The 18515-nt window shown below is 40.3% G+C and overlaps 1 protein-coding gene across 13 annotated transcripts in view; it reads right to left on the bottom strand.

The window, feature by feature from the left end:
- The window catches only part of CAMK2B (calcium/calmodulin dependent protein kinase II beta), a 186527-nt gene that overhangs the window by 136974 nt on the left and 31038 nt on the right, over window positions 1–18515 (bottom strand). For all 13 annotated transcript variants that reach the window (XM_081961199.1, XM_081961205.1, XM_081961204.1 and 10 more), the window contains exon 2: window positions 5256–5350. In XM_081961199.1, coding sequence (XP_081817325.1) covers window positions 5256–5350 — 95 coding nt within the window. The remainder of the gene's footprint in view (window positions 1–5255; window positions 5351–18515) is intronic.

The following is an 18515-nucleotide window of genomic DNA, read 5'->3' as shown; positions in this document are numbered from 1 at the left end:
TATTATTATTATTATTATTATTATTATTATTATTACTACTACTATACGATTGTATCACAGCGGCCAGTTGATTCGCCGGATTTGGCATTGATTACTAGTCGGGCCCCACCCAGGGGCCTAGGACGTCGTAACGTATTTTCGTAATAAAATTATTATTATTATTATTATTATTATTATTATTATTATTATTATTATTATTATTATTATTATTATTATTATTATTATTATTATTATTATTATTATTATTATTATTATTATTATTACTACCCAGTAGGCTTTTTCCATTGGAACTTGACACTAAAAAATATATTTTATCGTTTTCATTCTGCTTTCTTTGCAAAGCAGCTTATAGGATTAAAATACAGAAAGACAATTAAAACATAAGTGAAGCAGAGTTATAATAAGAAACCAGTTAGCATCTTAAGGAGATAAAACTGAGTGCCAACTGGCAAGTTGAAAGCTATGCGTACCAAATGGTGAGAATGTTTAACAAAATAAATCTGACTACAAAATATATAAATGAGGCAAGAGGAAATCAGAAAAATATATGGGGCCCCTTCTTGATGCAAAAGTGATATTGGTCTAAGCATTTCTTGTCCTAGAGTAACCAACTAGATGACAATCAAGCATTTTTATTCCATATTTATTCGTCTAAGCCATAATTAAAATGTTCCCATTATGAAATAATATATTTATATTTGCAAGTAGCTTTTTTCTCATTCTTTGTAGCTACTGTAATTCACAGGAGCGCCAAGAAATGCTCTTAAAATGCACTTTTTTTATTGTGGTGAGGTTATTATTATGCACATTACATTTGAATTTAGCCCAAAAGCTGATTCGTCTATTGCTGTTTTTCCAATCCTGTTGTTTAAATCCCTTCCCCCCCTCTATCCTCCCAATCTAAAAGAGCCACTTAGACTTCCTTAGGAAACCTGGGGCTTTCTTTGTAACAGAAGTTGTTGACCTGTTGTAGGTTTCCAGAAGTTTCAGTAGCTCTGCAAAGCAAGAGAATCCTACAGCTCATTTATTTGCGTTATTCTTAAAGACAGACACTTCAAGTTCAATCCAATCCCAGAGTCATGCATCTATTTCTTCTCTGTCCCAATTCCCCATCCTCATTCATAGCTACAAAAAAAAAATTGAGATCCACCAGATCCAATGTAGGGATCCAGCCAGCAATGTGGATGCCGAACATAGATTAGAAATGCGGAGTCTATAAAATTCTTGCTAACTGAATGGTGCAATAAAAAAAAAATGCAATTAGTTTTCCCAAAGGTGCTTTTCCAAAAGACAACTGGACTTTCTTGGGTATTTTTTCCCTTTTCTTCGAAAACGTCACGCTTCTCATCCAAGAAGCTTCTTCAGAACTCTGTGGGATTGGGATGAGCTTGACATGTCTGTCATTAAGAACAAAATGAATGAATAAATAAATAAAGGTAAATAGCTTCGTGTGTTGCAAAGAAAATCCCATATTTCCCAAGGGATTCCAAGTTGCTCTTTTGGTTTGGGGGTGAGGGGTAGGGGGAGAATTTGAATAACGGAATTGGAAAACCAGCAGCGGTTGAAAAACTGAAGAAGCTTCTGGGGTGAGAAGTGAAACATTTTCAAAAAAAAAAAAAAGCCAAGAAAGTCCACTTGCCTTTTTAAAACCTCCTTTGGGTCAACCATGGCATGTCTGATTGAGACTCTTCCTAAATATGCAATCAGTTTACTTTTCTGGACAGAGGACCCTTCGTAATGCAGCTCGCAGGAAGAACATGGAAAAAGCTATTTAAAGTACTAATCATTTAATTCCAAACATTTTCTTTCAGGTAGAGCTTGGTTGTGCCTCGCTGGAGACCCAAATTATACTTTATTGGTTGAAACCTTGGCTGAATTGAGCTTTTGAGTTCCCAGCCCTGCTCACTGAACTGCTAATTCTCTTCTCTTTGATTGGGCTCACTGCTGACTCTCAACCCACACCTTATTCATGCTGGTTTTAGGGGGGGCGGGGAGCCAATGTTAATGAAGTGTTTTTTAATTTCAATTTAAAGATGATGGGGGCTATAAAATAGGTAGGCCATACCAGTACTCCTATATCTTTTGGGGAATGACATATTGTATAATTCCCTATAAGGCTCTTAAAAAGCATTGACGTTGGATGAGGTTGGTCTCCTTATTCTCAAAGGCATTGGAGGAGAGACTTCACAAGGTGCCTTAACAACAAACCCTCAACGTAGAAGCAACTTAGAACTGAGGAGAAATTTCCTGACAGTTAGAACAATTAATCAGTGGAACAGCTTGCCTCCAGAAGTTGTGAATGCCCCAACACTGGAAGTCTTTAAGAAGATGTTGGATAGCCATCTGTCTGAAATGGTATGTTTCCTGCCTAGGCAGGGGGTTGGACTAGAAGGCCTCCAAGGTCCCTTCCAACTCTACTATTGTATTGTTGTATTGTATTGTATTGTAGGCCCAGATTCAGAGAGTGAACCAATCACGCATGTTCTTTCAAGTTGCCTCCTGCACTGTATTAATGGTAAACCTCTAGCTCATCAGAAGACATTCCAATCTTAAATTGTGAATTTCTTCTTCCGTGACCAATTTAGAGAGGAAGATTTTGAGCCATGGCAATCACAATCAGATGATGCTGAGTTTACAGTTCTCATATAGCAGGGGTGGTCCAAACTTGGGAACTTTAAGACTTGTGGACTTCAACTCCCAGACTTGTGGACTTCAACTCTGGGAGTTGAAGTCCACAAGTCTTAAAGTTCCCAAGTTTGGACACCCCTGTCATATAGGAAGCCGTGTTGTACTCTTTATTCCTCATCCTCTTGCTCCTACCATTATCATTATCATTGCTTCCTCCCCACCTCTTTGCTTTGCTCTCCATTGTTTAATTTACTGCTATTCCCTTAATCTGGTGCGCTTAACTAATTTCTTACTGCTCCTTTGGTCCATAGCTACTCATTTAAAATTCCAAACAGTTCAAACCCAGACCAGGAATATGAGCTGAGTTTAACAGGAGCCTCTACAGCTACCTAACTGGAATCTAAGACAGGTCTTCAGCAAGGTGAGGACGAATATGGATGTTGAACAAGGAAGGCTATGGTGGAATTCAGATGTTGTGATTAATCATGTATAAAGGTGATTTACTGGACAATCAACACTTAGGCACAAACCACAGCTTAAATCCAGCAATAAATACATTAGTTCTGGGCAAAATCACTTTATATCATATTATGCAAAGCTACTGCTTTTCTCCTTTCCCATGTACAACATATCCATTTACAGGAAATATATGTGTAAAGCTGCATTTCTGTCTGGTTTGGTGTAACATCTGTGGAGTTTAATAGATTCAGATTCCCGTAAGAGAAATGAAACACTGGCTGATCCTAAACAGGCCCACATGGATGTAAATGCATTGCAAATGTAACTGTCATTTCCCACATTTCTACTTTAAGTTAGCTTAAGTACTTGCTTCCAATACTTTACCTATCAGTCTTTTACAGCTATGCCATAGTCTGACCAAAATGCCTTTTGACAACTACTACTTACAAGTCCTGTGCACCTCCTGTGCCATTCTCCACAGCCTGACATACAGTTAATCTACTCATAATCATGAGCATCTTTTAAACACTTCAGTACTGCCATTAATCAGCTTCTCTCTAAACTCCAGTATCTCAACCTCAGACTCTCCTTTGCATCTAAACTTTACTATGGTAATCCAATTAGTAAATTAGTTATCCTGCCTAGGCTGTGCCTGGAATTTATCTTTAAGCAATCATCGTTAAAAAGCAAGTCATGTTTTCCTCTGGGATCCTACATTATGGCTCTAAAATTAAATTATAGGAAATGCTAACTATTCATGTGGAAATGGACGCAGAGATGACGATGCTGCCACAATCTGAACCAAGCAGAATGTTAAATCTTATTTATCAATCCCTCTTACCCTGAACAGAGGCACTTAAGTGGGATCTTCCACTTATACAGTACTTTTATCTTGTCCTGTGGATCTGATCAGAGAGTTGGAAGGAAGATAAGAGGTCATCAAATCAAATCCCCTGAACACTGCAAAATTCACCGTAATAGAGGACTATGCAATCCCTGCTTGAAAACCTCCCAATGAAGAGGAAGAAACTGCTCCATGGGCAATCTATTTCACTTCTATTGTCAGTACTTACTACCAAGAAGTTCTTCCTAATGTCTAATCCAGTATTTCTCAACTTCAATAACTTTTGAGTTGTGTGGACTTCAACTTCCAGGATTCCTCTGCCAGCCCGCCTAAAATCATGGATGCCATATTCTGTGTGTAATGTAACCAACTGAGAATAGAGAGGAGCAACAACTTCTCTTGACTTTGGCTCTACACTTTAGCTGTTGCAGCCTCGGACTGTTTTGCTCTTTTGCTGCCATCTTTTGTTGGGCTCATATTCAGTTTGGGATCCATCAAAGCATTTTTCACATGTACTGCACCTCAGTATATGTGAGGAACAAGAAAAGAAAATTCTGTGTGTCCTTCTTGGTTCTTGGGCCCTGACATTGAGTCACCATCTCTCTATTTCCAAATGGCACTAGAAAAGATTATTACGTGAAATTCTGAAATTCCCGTCAGAAAAGAACTAAAAGCAATGTATAAACCAAGTACAAGGTAAAATGAACTTTCAGGCCCTCATTGCTGCTTAAAGGATTCCTAAAATTAGTATTTCGTGGCTTAATGACTCTCATCTTCACCTGCTGCCTGGCTCTACTGCCACATGGCGCAGGTCAATTGCTCACAATACCATATCTTCAGCAAACTCAATTTCTTTCGTTTTGTCTTCATTATTCCCATAGACATTCCTTTTCACACATAAATTTCCTCTGCCGACCAGTTCATGCCACTCTATAAAATACAAATATCTGGGCCCTTTGAGCTCATCATAAATTTCAGGACTCCAAGGGCAAAGGGATGGTTGGAAAATGGTCTCTTTTCCCTAGTAACCGAAGGAAAGAAAGGGATGCAAACTACTTTTGAAAATAATGTGTGGAAAGAACTATTGATTCTTCAAGAGCCTTTCCATTTTCTCCTGTTGATAAGCAATAATTTCTGCACTTGTTATCTCTGGCAGCTTTGCCTTGTTTGCCAGAATTACCCACCTGTTTTCTCATCATTCCACATGTTGAGAGGGTCTCTTTAAACGTGGCAGCAGCTTTGGGAGCCCAAAACAACAGAATTCTCCTAGAGCAGAAATAGGGAAAGCACAGCTATTTTGCAGAAAGAAGGAAACCAACCCTACCTCTTGCTGAGAGCTTCTTGGTGTTGATAATCTTGGCGGCATATTCGTGTCCAGTGCAAAGTTTGACACAGCGTCGCACCACCGAAAAAGCCCCCCTGAAGGACAGGGAAAAAGAGATCGATTAATGACTGCACCGTAGGAGAATTTGATTTGACATGCTCATTGCAAAGTTCCATGTTTTTTTTAAAAAAGAAAAAAAAAGGTATGGCTTTGCATCCATTTGATTAGCATGCTAATATTTAAACTATTTTTATCACACTGTCTAGTTAACACTTTTACGAATACCCCTAGTCCATGTTCACACCCTAACAGATGTGGCAGACAAGGAGAAGGTGATGGGGAAGAAAGAGAAAAGAGCAAATTCAGTCATAAGCACTTAAGCTTATGATTCAGCTGGAATCAAAGAGATTCGTGACTTCCCAATTTACCTTTCTACATATAAACAGGAGCCTTTGATCTGATTAGAAGAATCTCCAACCAATAGAATCTCTCTTGAATTACATTTCATTGCATTAGTTTCCTCCGTCTTTGAATTGCTTCCTGTTAAATCATACCACAGCTTTCCTAGGCTTCCTAGTTAAGTGGAATACAGCAATGCTGTTCCTGATATTCGTAAATGCAACCCTAGAGATTATTTCACCCAATGGCTATCAGTGGTTATAAATCAAGAAGCAAGACTTTGCATTCAAGAAGACAGTGCCCGTCAAGACAAGTAGTCCCCAGCCTTCACTTTCTGAGTTCTCTTCTCCAAGGTGGACTAAAATCGTAGTCCTTGACTTACAGCCATTCATTTAGTGACCGTATTTGGATGCTTGGCAACTGGCATCGCAACTTCCCAGCCAGCTTCTGACAAGCAAAGTCGATGTGGTGGATCTGGATGTGCTTACCGGGTAACAACCATGCGATTCACTTAACAATAGTGATTTGCTTAACAATCACAGCAAACAAGTACTCTAAAATTGGGTGCTCAGCAATGGAAATTCTGGTCCCAATTGTGAACATTAGTTGAGGAGTCCCTATAATGTTTCCCCTCTCCCTTCCTGGATTTATACAGCAGCTTAAACTGGGGAAAAACCACTCTGAAATAAAACAGTCTGATTTCGTGGGCTGTGTGTGTGAATGGACCAAAAATGTTGGGAGTAGATGAATATTGGTCTAAGCCAGGGGTGTCCCAAGTTTGGACACCCCTGGTCTAAGCTCACCTTATATACTTAATATGTTGGGCAGCTTCTATCTTTATAGCTGAATAGTTATTTATATTGGATCATCTTGTCCAGGTCTTGTCCAGTGAGTTTATCTTCTGAATGAAATTGGCTTTTATCTAAAAATTCTTCCGATACTACCTTTAACGTTTGGCTTTTGTGTTAAAAAAAATACCTTTATTTGTCTCACAACTCAGAGACTTTAAAAGTGGGACACACACACACAGGGATTGTTAAACTAATTAATCCTGTTCTATTGTGGGACAGTGAGCTTTTGGAAATATCATTCTATAACCTTTTCCAATTCTCAGAGTGGTATACATTAGCCGGTGACCTCAGATGCTCTCCTGTCAACAACTCCTAACAGCTGTCTTTTCCTCATGCCACAATTCCAACCAGTAGGAAAACCATAGGATTAAAACCATGTGAATGTCACACTTAAGACCAAAAACTTGCTCTTCACTAGCTGCCTCCTAGGGAGAATCTTAAGACAACCCGATAATTGTTTATTCTGTTCATTTGTTGAACAATTCTGTTGAATTGTTCATTCAGTTTTGGTCGCCACGATGTAGAAAAGATGTGGAGACTCTAGAAAGAGTGCAGAGAAGAGCAACAAAGATGATTAGGGGACTGGAGACTAAAACATATGAAGAACGGTTGCAGGAACTGGGTATGTCTAGTTTAATGAAAAGAAGGACTAGAGGAGACATGATAGCAGTGTTCCAATATCTCAGGGGTTGCCACAAAGAAGAGGGAGTCAAACTATTTGCTTGTAGAACCATGGAAACAGCATGTGCCTGATTAAAGCTCTCGCTCACAACAAGCTAGTTTAATTTAACTAGGTTCATAGCTTTACACCTTTAGTCATGGGTCCTTACATCTCATCCACGGTTCTAGGTTTGAAAAAGATAGGGACCGTTATCCAACTTCCTAGAGAAGGATATGCCTTCATGTAGTAAAGTAGGAAGCTCCTTAAAGATTAAGAAACCTGACTTGTTTTCCTAATCTGAGAAAAAAAAAAGAGGATCCTTTCCCGGCTGTCCAAATGCCCTCGTGCAATCTGAAAGACAGCAGTCCAACAATCCCATGTCATTCCGCCTCCCCCATTAATCTTGTATGACCAATTCCATTCATTTACTAAATTGCAGAATACAATTCATCCTTAATTGTTTTGCAAGGACGAAGATGGAGAAACTGCCCTTGTTCATTACTAAATGAGTTTTGGTGTGGAGCAATTGTGTGTCATTTCTGTGACAATGCAATTTGCGTGGAACTGTAGGTTGCCTTTTGCACTGTGTGCCCATTTGCAATTCACTGTGTGATGAAGGAACATGTGCTCCTTCTGCTCTTTGTCTTTTCTTTCTTCAAGTTATATACAGTAGATGCCTAACCGATTGCCTTTCTCTGAATTAGAATGGGATTATAGCATTATTTTATTTCTTCATTCATTCATTTTCATTTATTCGATTTATAAACCGCCCCCTCTCCCCAAGGGGACTCGGGGCGGTGTACAGACAGGAATAAAGTGCACTATAAACAACGGAAGTACAAAATCACAGAGAAACAAATTAAACAAAGTCTGTACAATGAACATGAAATTAGCTAGTAATTAAAACCAATTAAAATACCCCAGAATTTAAAATATAAAATACCGGCCAGGAAGGTCGGGGATTAAATTATGATTATGATTATGATTGTGATTGTAATTGGGCCAGGCATTCTTGCATTGTCCTCACAATGCAAAGCCACCCAGCTGTGCATTTACAGCTACCCAGTAATGGATTTAGATCTAAATCCATTTTCACCACTAAGAAAACTGTTGTTTGCATTAATAATCTTAACTGACCCCCAATAAGACTGTCAGTGTGTTTCCAATAATCTACAAAGAAAGAATTGGCCACAGGAACTTCAAGGGATTTGTGGTGATCCACTCTGAGTGGCATTGGTAGGATGGGATCTAAATTTATAAATAAATAAATGAATGATTGGGGGGAAAAAACAAGTTATAGATTTTTTCCAATCTAATTATAAGTATATTTTCCGTCCTGGAAATTAGAAAAGTCATCAAATATAAAGAAAAAATCCGAACAAAGAAAGGTTAACTTCATCACATATAAACTAAATAAATAGATGGAAAAGCATAGCAGTTATTTTGTATGGATTAAAAAAACAACCTCTTTATTCAAGAAGATTTACTTTCTTGTAATGATCTGCAGCCAGATTTGGCACAGAGAAGAAGAGAGTCCAATGTTATTTTATTAATTATAATAAAATTCCACGTTCGTATTACATGACTGCTTTGTATATTGAAAGTGTAACATATACACATATGCTCAGTTAGATTTCAAAGGAGGCTTCTTTACAAACAAAGAAACCACTTCTTTCTCCTACCTCCTACCTTCTTTTCTCTTTCTGATTCAGTGGTTTTTGTGGGTGACACAAATAACGTTTGCCAAAGATTTGAAGTGATGTTTGTAGGCAACTTTAAAAATTAAATTTCATCTTGCTGCATGAAATAGGCTGGGACTCAACACTGTGTCATCCAACAGATAACCAAGAGCGGGATCTCCACCTTTAATAAAAAAAGTATGATGGCACTGGAATGTTGAAACCTTCTTGATCTCAGACAAGATGTTGTTGGTTTTTCTTTTTCTGACTGCTGACAGCTGAATTGGGCTAAATATCTCATTGTGTGATGCCTTTCCTGACAGTAAATCCCATAGAACAGCAGCTTTGTTCTTCAAGATAGAAAACATGTGGATGCACACCCACTCTAGTGACTGAAATAAGTCACACTCCCTGCACAAAAAACAAAGGATCACAAGTTTAAACATGCAATTAACTAACTTCTGCAATCTCTCCATCTAATTAAGGCAAAGAAAAAGCTACTTATCGCCTCTGAAGAGTCACCTGATATGCAGCAGAAATAAGGGAGGGCTTTTTTGAGCTTTTCAATCATCTCCTTAAAGCCTCAATGAGCAGAGATTATGGTACAGGCAGTCCTCGATTTACAACAGTCCCTTTAGCGACCATTCAAAGTTACAACAGCACTGAAAAAAACTGACTTATGACCATTTTTCACTCTTATGACTGTTGCAGCATCCCCATGGTCATTCAGATGCTTGATAACTGGGTCCTATTTATGTGACCCGAGGTCATACGATCTCCTTTTATGACCTTCAGGCAAGAAAAATCAATAGGGAAGCTGGATTTACTCAAGAACTGTGCTACTAGAAAAGATGTGGAGACTCTAGAAAGAGTGCAGAGAAGAGCAACAAAGATGATTAGGGGACTGGAGACTAAAACATATGAAGAACGGTTGCAGGAACTGGGTATGTCTAGTTTAATAGAAAGAAGGACTAGGGGAGATATGATAGCAGTATTCCAATACCTCAGGGGTTGCCACAAAGAAGAGGGAGTCAAACTATTCTCCAAGGCACCTGAGGGTAGAACAAGAAGCAATGGGTGGAAACTAATCAAGGAGAGAAGCAACCTAGAACTGAGGAGAAGCTTCCTGACAGTTAGAACAATTAAGCAGTGGAACAGAAGTTGTGAATGCCCCAACACTGGAAGTCTTTAAGAAGATGTTGGATAACCATTTGTCTGAAACAGTATAGGGTTTCCTGCCTAGGCAGGGGGTTGGACTAGAAGACCTCCAAGGTCCCTTCCAACTCTGCTATTGTATTGTATTGTATTGTACTAACTTAAATAGCTACAGTGATTCACTTAACAAATGTGGCAAGAGGGGTTGTAAAATGGGGCACAACTCACTTAACAAATTTCTCACTTAGCAGCGTAAATTCCGTCCTCAATTGTGGTGGTAAAAGTCAAGGACTATCTGTAGTTGGCAGCAAGAGGCTGCTGGCTTACTGGCAGTCCTCAACTTACAACCATTTGCTTAGTAAGCAAAGTTATAACAGCATTGAAAAAAAAGTGACTGACAGCCACTGCAGCATCCTCACGGTCACATGATCCAGGTGCCTAGCAACCACCATGCATTGATGGCGGTTGCAACATCCTGGGCTCATGGGATCGTCCTTTGCGACCTTCCCAGCCGGCATCCGACAGCGCTAGGTCAATGGGGAAAGAACCCCCTGACTCACTTTAACAACTGCAGCATTTGGGCTTAAACGCCACGGCAGCAAAGTTGGGTGGATCATGTGGCTGCTTCAATTTATGACCATTGTGACTTACGACAGAAATTCGAGACTCCATTAAGGTCGTAAGTCAAGAATTACCTGTACTTGCTAATATTTTAAATCTGAAAAATGTAGCAATGACAGGTAGTCCTCGACTTACGACAGTTCATTTAGTTCCCATTCAAATGTACAACACCGCTGGGGAAAAACGACGTATGACCGTTCTGCACACTTATGAGCATTGCAGCATCCCTGTGGTCACATGATCAAAGATGCTTGGCAACTGACTCGTATTGACGGCCGCAGTGTCTTGAGGTCAGGTGATCCCCTTTTGCGACCTTAATGGGGAAGCCAGATTCACTTCACAACTGTGTTGCTAACTTAACAACTGTAGTGATTCACTTAAGATCTGCGACAAGGTAGGTCGTAAAATGAGGCAAATTTACTCAACAGTTGCTTTGCTTTTGCCAGAGAAACTTTGGGCTCAGCTGTGGTCGTAAGTCGAGGACAGTCTGTACTTAACAGGAGAAAAGGGAATTACGAATTTGGGGAGTCCAGCACATCTGGAAGACATCCTATGTGGGAAGACTGTTCCAGGACAGCAGACTCAAATTCCAAATTAAGACTGAAGATACATACTTCAACAGCAGATGAGCCATGGAACTTTGGAGGAAGCCTTTAGGCTCAATAATTGCTTGATATTTTTTTAAAGTTGATGTTCTAGACAATATGATCAGATGGCAGATAATGGGAAATATTTTTTATTCCTTGAGACTCCAAGGGGGAAAAAAAAAACCGGAGTCAGAGCAAGCAAGAGCAACTTAATTGAACAAAACATCCTGGCCTACTTTAAAGTTGGTCTCTTGACAATGGTCTGCAGTTCTCATCTGAAATCCTGGCTCCAAAATAAAACACCCAAATATCTCTAACTAACTACTTTTGGCGGCGAGATAAGTCACTTACAGAAAGGCAATGATCTGCATCCATTTTCCACCATATACCAATGAAAGTTCTATTTTTTATCTCCCCCCCCCCCCAAAGTGTGTTTCTTTTTCTTCTCTCCACATATTTTGATTCAGATTAGAAAAATAAGTTAGAATGACATGATGAGCAGTACTCCAAAGGGAAATGAAAATGGTTAATGCATGAAACCAGGTTTTGGAGCTACTGGAAATCAAAAGACCCTTGTTTATTTCAAGGTTTAAAATTGCTCCTTAATATAGCAAAAGAGGGGATGCCATTTTAGGGAGTTATCATGGAGAAGAAGAATTTGCAGAGTGCAGACTGCCATAAACATGTTCAATAAAACTGAGCTATAGAAGATTTACTTATTTATTTTTAAATGTATTGGCCGCCCATATTACTACAGGGTAACTCTGGGCTTGCAATATTAAAAAGATAAAACTACACTACACCTATAAACAATACAAAAAAAAAAAACTATAAACATGCAAATACGCACGCCTAACTAAAAGTTGGACAGGTAGAGAGTTGGATGAGCAGGGGGGAGGTGGGTTCTATTATTAATCTATCAACCACCCCCAATGTAAAGCCCCCCTATTGGAGTCCCAGGCCAATTGGCAGAACCAGATCTCTATGCTCTTCTGGAAGGCCAACCTCACTTCAGGGAGGCAAGATGTTCCAAAGAGTAAGCACAATGGCAGAGAAGCATCTTCTCTTGGACTTCAACAGCCAGAATTCCCTGGCTGATGGGGCCTGCAGCATGTCTCCTCTGTTGGCATGGGCTAATTCCAGTGGGATGAGATGGTCCCTCTAATAAATTCCTTATTGCCTGGAGAATGATGCTGAAAAGCAATATCAAGAACCCGCCTCTTAGACCATACATGAAGAACTTTAGGTCTGTCGGCTTCATCCAGCCCTCCAGGCTAACTCTTCTGCTCTGTGGGGCTTCACATCCATCCCCCTCACCACCATCAGGGGCCAAGTTGATACTTACAGGAACACCTTCAAGGAGTGGTGTCTTTTTTCATCTCATTCATTGGTTTGAAAGCTTTCTCTGCTTCCTATCTTCCCCGATCCATTTTGTTTATTAAAAAAATATTTAGCAGAGCTTTGGAGGAAAGAAGAGACTTCTTTGCAAGCCACCAAAATTACATTTGTGCTCACCACTCGTAGCAACTATATTTCTAAAACTCTACTCAATTGGAAATACATCTCTGACCTTTTAGAAAGGCCATCTTTTTCATTTTAATTCAGAAACCTTCAAAATGAAGTTAACTGCCACTTTCACCAACTTCTTTTGTTCTACAGGTTGATAATTTACCTGTAGAGTAGAAAGGTAGGCTGTAGATGGATACCAACAATACTAAAAAGTCTGCTTCACGGACCGTGGGGGCCAAACTATACTTCCAAAGAAGTTGGTATGATCCATTATTCAGGAATTACTGGATTTAGGAATATGCTCTACATCAATAGAGCTATCTTGCTCAATATTGTTTTCTCTGCACGGCTGATAGAGCTCTGGACCATTACAAGAATATATATATATATATTTCCAGATTTGATTTGAAAGACTGCTCCTTAGGTGTTCTGCATGCAAAACATAAATTCAGGGATATTGTGTTTATGTTCTCTTAAACCATGTGTGCTTATTCTTTGCTGAATAAGCTACAAACAAGTAAATTATTTGTAGGAACCATGGTGGTGCCGTGATTAGAATGCAGTATTGCAGGCTAATTCTGCTGACTGCTAGCAGTTCGATTCTGACTGGCTCAAGCCTTCCATCCTTCCGAGGTTAGTAAAATGAGGACCCAGATTGTTGGGGGGGGGGCAATATGCCGACTCTATAAACTGCTTAGAGAGGGCTGTCAAACATTATGAAGTGCTATGTAAGTCTAAATGCTATTGCTATTGCTAAATTCATTCACTGCACTAACTATGGATCATAGTTTACAAACGCACTGCATATGTCTCCTCTAAATCAGAATTGATTTTTCATCACAGTATTAAGCTTATAAACTATTGTTTGGAAGCCACGACTGTTAGTTCATCCATTATTAAGTCAACACAATATCATTGTATTTTGCTTTGGTTGATATACAACCCCAACTCAACTGCAATGTGTTTCCTTTGGTTTGGGCAAGAATGGATTGGATGAATTATCTGGGTTTTCATATGCTTTATGTTAAGTTTAATTTGGTGAAGACACAAAGCCATGTTTACAAACCACAACAGCTGGCCCCACCCGTCAAACCAAATCAAAACCAAACCGGTCAGCATTTACTTATTCTGCTTTTCCTGATAGTTACTAGTGATTCTTTCTTGGAGTTGATTTTTCTCCTAATCCCAAGTGGCATCCTTGAACTTGCTGACTGGACTTAGAACCGTCAATTTCCGCTCCGCGGGTTGAACTTAGAACAAATCGTCTTAAGTGGGAAGAGTAAAAATACATGAGCTGATGCATGTACTTACACACAGTTAATGGAGGGACTGGTATAAGAAGCAGCTTGCTCACAGTGGGTGAACCTTGGGCAACCAAGAACTAGATTTAACCATTTGGGGGAATAAAAGATTATAAAACGGCCAAGGCCTCATCACACTGGTAGGAAAGAGTTGATTATTTGAATGGGAGTCTTCTAGGCTGCATAAACAGAGGGATAGAATCAAGATCACATGAAGTGTTAATACCACTTTATAATGTCTTGGTAAGGCCACACGTGGAATACGGCATTCAGTTTTGGTCGCCACGATGTAGAAAAGATGTGGAGACTCTAGAAAGAGTGCAGAGAAGAGCAACAAAGATGATTAGGGGACTGGAAGCTAAAACATATGAAGAACGGTTGCAGGAACTGGGTATGTCTAGTTTAATAGAAAGAAGGACTAGGGGAGACATGATAGCAGTGTTCCAATATCTCAGGGGCTGCCACAAAGAAGAGGGAGTCAAACTATTCTCCAAGGCACCTGAGGGTAGAACAAGAAGCAATGGGTGGAAACTAATCAAGGAGAGAAGCAACTTAGAACTGAGGAGAAACTTCCTGACAGTTAGAACAATTAACCAGTGGAACAGAAGTTGCCTCCAGAAGTTGTGAATGCCCCAACACTGGAAGTCTTTAAGGAGATGTTGGATAGCCATCTGTCTGAAACGGTATAGGGTTTCCTGCCTAGGCAGGGGGTTGGACTAGAAGAACTCCAAGGTCCCTTCCAACTCTACTATTGTATTGTATTGTATTGTATTGTATTGTATTGTATTGTATTGTATTGTATTGTATTTTTAAATGCAATTCGTAAGGAGCAAAATAGGAAGCAGTTTTTTTTCCCCCCCAAGAGAGGAACATTCACAGTGACATCAAATAAAACCTAATGAGGTTGGCTGTGGATGAGTTCCTGTTAGTGCAACTTTGAATCACTGTCAGCCTAACCCTGAAGCACCAAGTGACTCACAGCAAAGCACGCATGAAGCACTATTTAAAAAAAAAGCCTCCCATCTGGTGATCTGCCCTTGTGCCTTCAAGCATGTGTTGATTCTTGTTCTAGAGGTTTATCTGGCACAGGCGCACTCAAAACCATCCAGATCCCAGTTCTGTATGAACCGTAACCTCCATGCTGTATCTCAGCCTCTCAAGGGAAGTGCCGCACGGAGAATGCAATGGGGCAGAAACCCACTGCAAATACAATAAGGGTGAATAACTGATTCTCAGAAGTTTGACTTCCGTGAAAATTGCAGGCTTCCCGCTGGGGAAAGCCGTCAAGAACCTGAAGCTTTATTACAGGTAGTCCTCGGCTTACAACGGTTCATTCCGTGACTGTTTCAAAGTTACAAGGGCACTAAGAAAAAGTTTTATGTTTGTTTTTCGCACTTACAACCTTTATAGCATCGCCGGGTGATCAAAATTCAGATGCTTGGCAACTGGTTCATACTTATGACCGTTGCTGTGCCCCGAGGTTATGTGATCCGCTTTTAACAAGCAAGTCAATGGCCAGATTCGTTTAACGACTGGGTCCCTAACTTATCAACTTGCATCGAGTCACTTGTGGCAAAAAGGTTATAAAACGGGGCAAAACTCACTTAAGAAATGTCTCACTTAACAATAGAAATTTTGGGCTCAGTTGTGGTCCTAAGTCGAGGACTACCCGTCTGTTTGCGTAAAGAATCCCCAGTCCATGTTTTCTACCTGTGGTTCTTTAGTATGTATGTATGTATGTATGTATGTGTGTTACAACCCCTGGTATGCCCAAATAAAAGAGGAGAGCCTGTGGCATAGTGGCTAAGACTCCTGCCTAATATATAATACAGCCCAGGTTCGAATCCCAGTAAGGGTATGGCTAGCTGATGAGAGCTAAATAGCTCGAAATGGATCTATACTAGTCTCCCTTTATTTATTTATCAACACAAATACAACACACACACACACACACAAACACATATATAGTCTTTCAAAAAATGCAACCTAAAAAAAGGTTAACTCTACAGTATCATTGTAAAACAAAACGGAAGGTTGATGTTCTGTGATTTCAGATCGTTTTCGTCATTTTTTTTTCAGCCCCTCAAAACTTTCCCTGAGAAACCTCAGTGACAGTAATATTAAAGATAAGAGCATGAAACTTTATGCCAAGGCTGCAGCTGGAAGCCATGACTCAGGATCGTGCTGTCAAGAGACCTTTAATGTTAATGGCATCACGAGCCTTCTGCATGGAACCTCAACCTAGAAAAGGATTTCTGTATCAGGTTTTACAGTATAAGCTTTCTTACACAAAGATATTTCAAGCAAAGGAACGGATTGATAACCCAGGAAAGAATTACTAACTGTTCTCCTTGCAATGAACGTGCTGGTGGGATAAAGTCAAAATAGGCACCTAAAGCTCTAGAGCAGTGGCTCTCAAAGTGGGCGGTACTGCCTCGGTGGTGGTGGGATGATTTAGGGGGTGCTAAGAGGCAAGGGGGATGGCAGAGGGGCGCTAAGAGGCAAGGGAGGAGGCAGAGGAGTGCTGGAGGTGTTCTGCTGTACTGTACTCCCGACTCGCCTAGCTTAGCGCGCAGGCGCGGAAGGCAATGTGATGGGACCGAAAGCGAGAGTCCTTCCTCGCGCGGCTTGTGTGGAGGTGGTGGCTCAGTCTCGCCTCACCAGGAACCAGCGACGCTGCGCCTTTGGGAAGGCTTGGGTGTCGCGCGCGCCTTCAATGGATGGAAGGGCTGGGTTCTTCTTCGTCGCTCAAGACTGGCAGTTAAAACTGCTCCTGCGTGAACCCCTAAACGTAGCAATGGAGTTGTCTTCCCTGCTCCTCGCCGGCTTTGCCACCTTCCTTCTCCGCGGCCCGCTGTTATTTAATGAATGGGCGTATGGGTGAACAGCTTCACAAGAGCCAAAGGTTCACCCGACATGAGCGCACGGAGACCCTCGGCCGGTCTGTCATGCTGTGTAGAAACTGAGTTGCTGCCTCCGTAAAAAATTGCAGGGGAAGCTGAAATTTTGGAATGTGATTCTAAGGGGAAGAGCGTCTACTCCGCTTGAACTACTTTCTTATCTAAATGAGGATTGAACAGCGTACAAAAGTGGTTGTGGATTGTAATCCTTTCATGCTGGGGCAGGGCGTGATTTTGCAACTACTTCATAGATGCACGTTTTTTTCTACAGTATTAATATTGTTGATAGGATTCTTTTAAAAATCATCTGGATTAATAAACAATCTTAATCTTGCCCACTGCTGGAAATACTCCAGAAAATGTGTTTTAAATTAGTAATAATTTTTATAGCATTAGCTGGCTGGCTGATCTGCTGAAAGAGGGAGGCACGTTTTGTTCAGAATAGTTTGTGGAATTGAGACAAGTGGTTCTCAAGCATTGACACCCCTAATAAAAGTAGCTTATAGTGCAGTTTAACATCATGTCCTGACTGCATCCTTGTGTTTCCCCACCCCCCCCAAATGAATTGTCATTGCCCTGATCTCATTCCCAGTAATGAGAGAAATGTCTTTAATCGTTAGTTATACTAGCTATAAAGTGGCATTTTCCCTCTTTTCCTATTGACTTTGGTTGTCAGAAGGTCACAAAAGTGATCAACATGATCCAGGGACACTGCAACCGTCATAAATATGAGTAAGTTGCTAAGTGTCTGAATTTTCATCACCTGGGCATGGGAATGGTGCAACGGTTATAAGTGTGAAAAGCAGTCATAACTCAATTCTTTCAGTGCCATTGTAACTTCATACGGTCACTAAACTAATAGTTGTAAGGTAAGGACCTCCTGTATTTCACAAATTGCTAGGGAAGATACAAACTTGCTCTCTTCCTGCCTACATTCCAAACTCTGCCATCTCTTCGCTCTCTGAAAAGCCTTTTTCCTCCTGCTGCAGACTACAGGTAGTCCTCAGATTATGACTATAACTGAGCCCAAAATTTCTTTTGTTAAGTGAATTTTGCCCTATTTTATTATCTTTCTTGCCACTTGTTAAATGAATCACTGCACTTGTTACTAACGTTGCTAAGTGAATCTGGCTTCTCCATTGACTTTGCCTTGTCAGAAGGTTGCAAAGGATGATCATATGACCTCGGGACACTGCAAACGTCATAAATACAGTATGAGCCAGTTGCCAAGCATCCAAATTTTGATCTTACGACCATGGGGATGCTACAATGGTCACAACTGTCAAAAATGATCATAAGTCACTTTTTCAATACCTTTTCAACGATGAAGATTTTGATCGTTTTGCTGCTTCATACAGACGTTCGTTGGCTATCAAAAGGCAACTGTGTGAGATGCTTTTACAATCTTTTTGACACTGCTGTGGAGTTTTTTGAAGACAAGAATGCCTTGCTCAGTGGTGAACTCAAAGAGATCAGGCATGACATTGCTTATTTATCAGAACTATTTGCAAAGTTCAATGAAGTGAATTTGCAGTTGCAAGGAAATTAGGTCAATTCTTATTAAGGCCAAATCTGTCATCTCTACGTTTCTTTCAAA

This window comes from Natrix helvetica (assembly GCF_964273705.1).
Source record: "Natrix helvetica genome assembly, chromosome: 8".
NCBI lineage: Eukaryota > Metazoa > Chordata > Lepidosauria > Squamata > Natricidae > Natrix > Natrix helvetica.
Note: the sequence above shows the minus strand (reverse complement) of the source record. Positions and strands in the feature narration are given on the sequence as shown.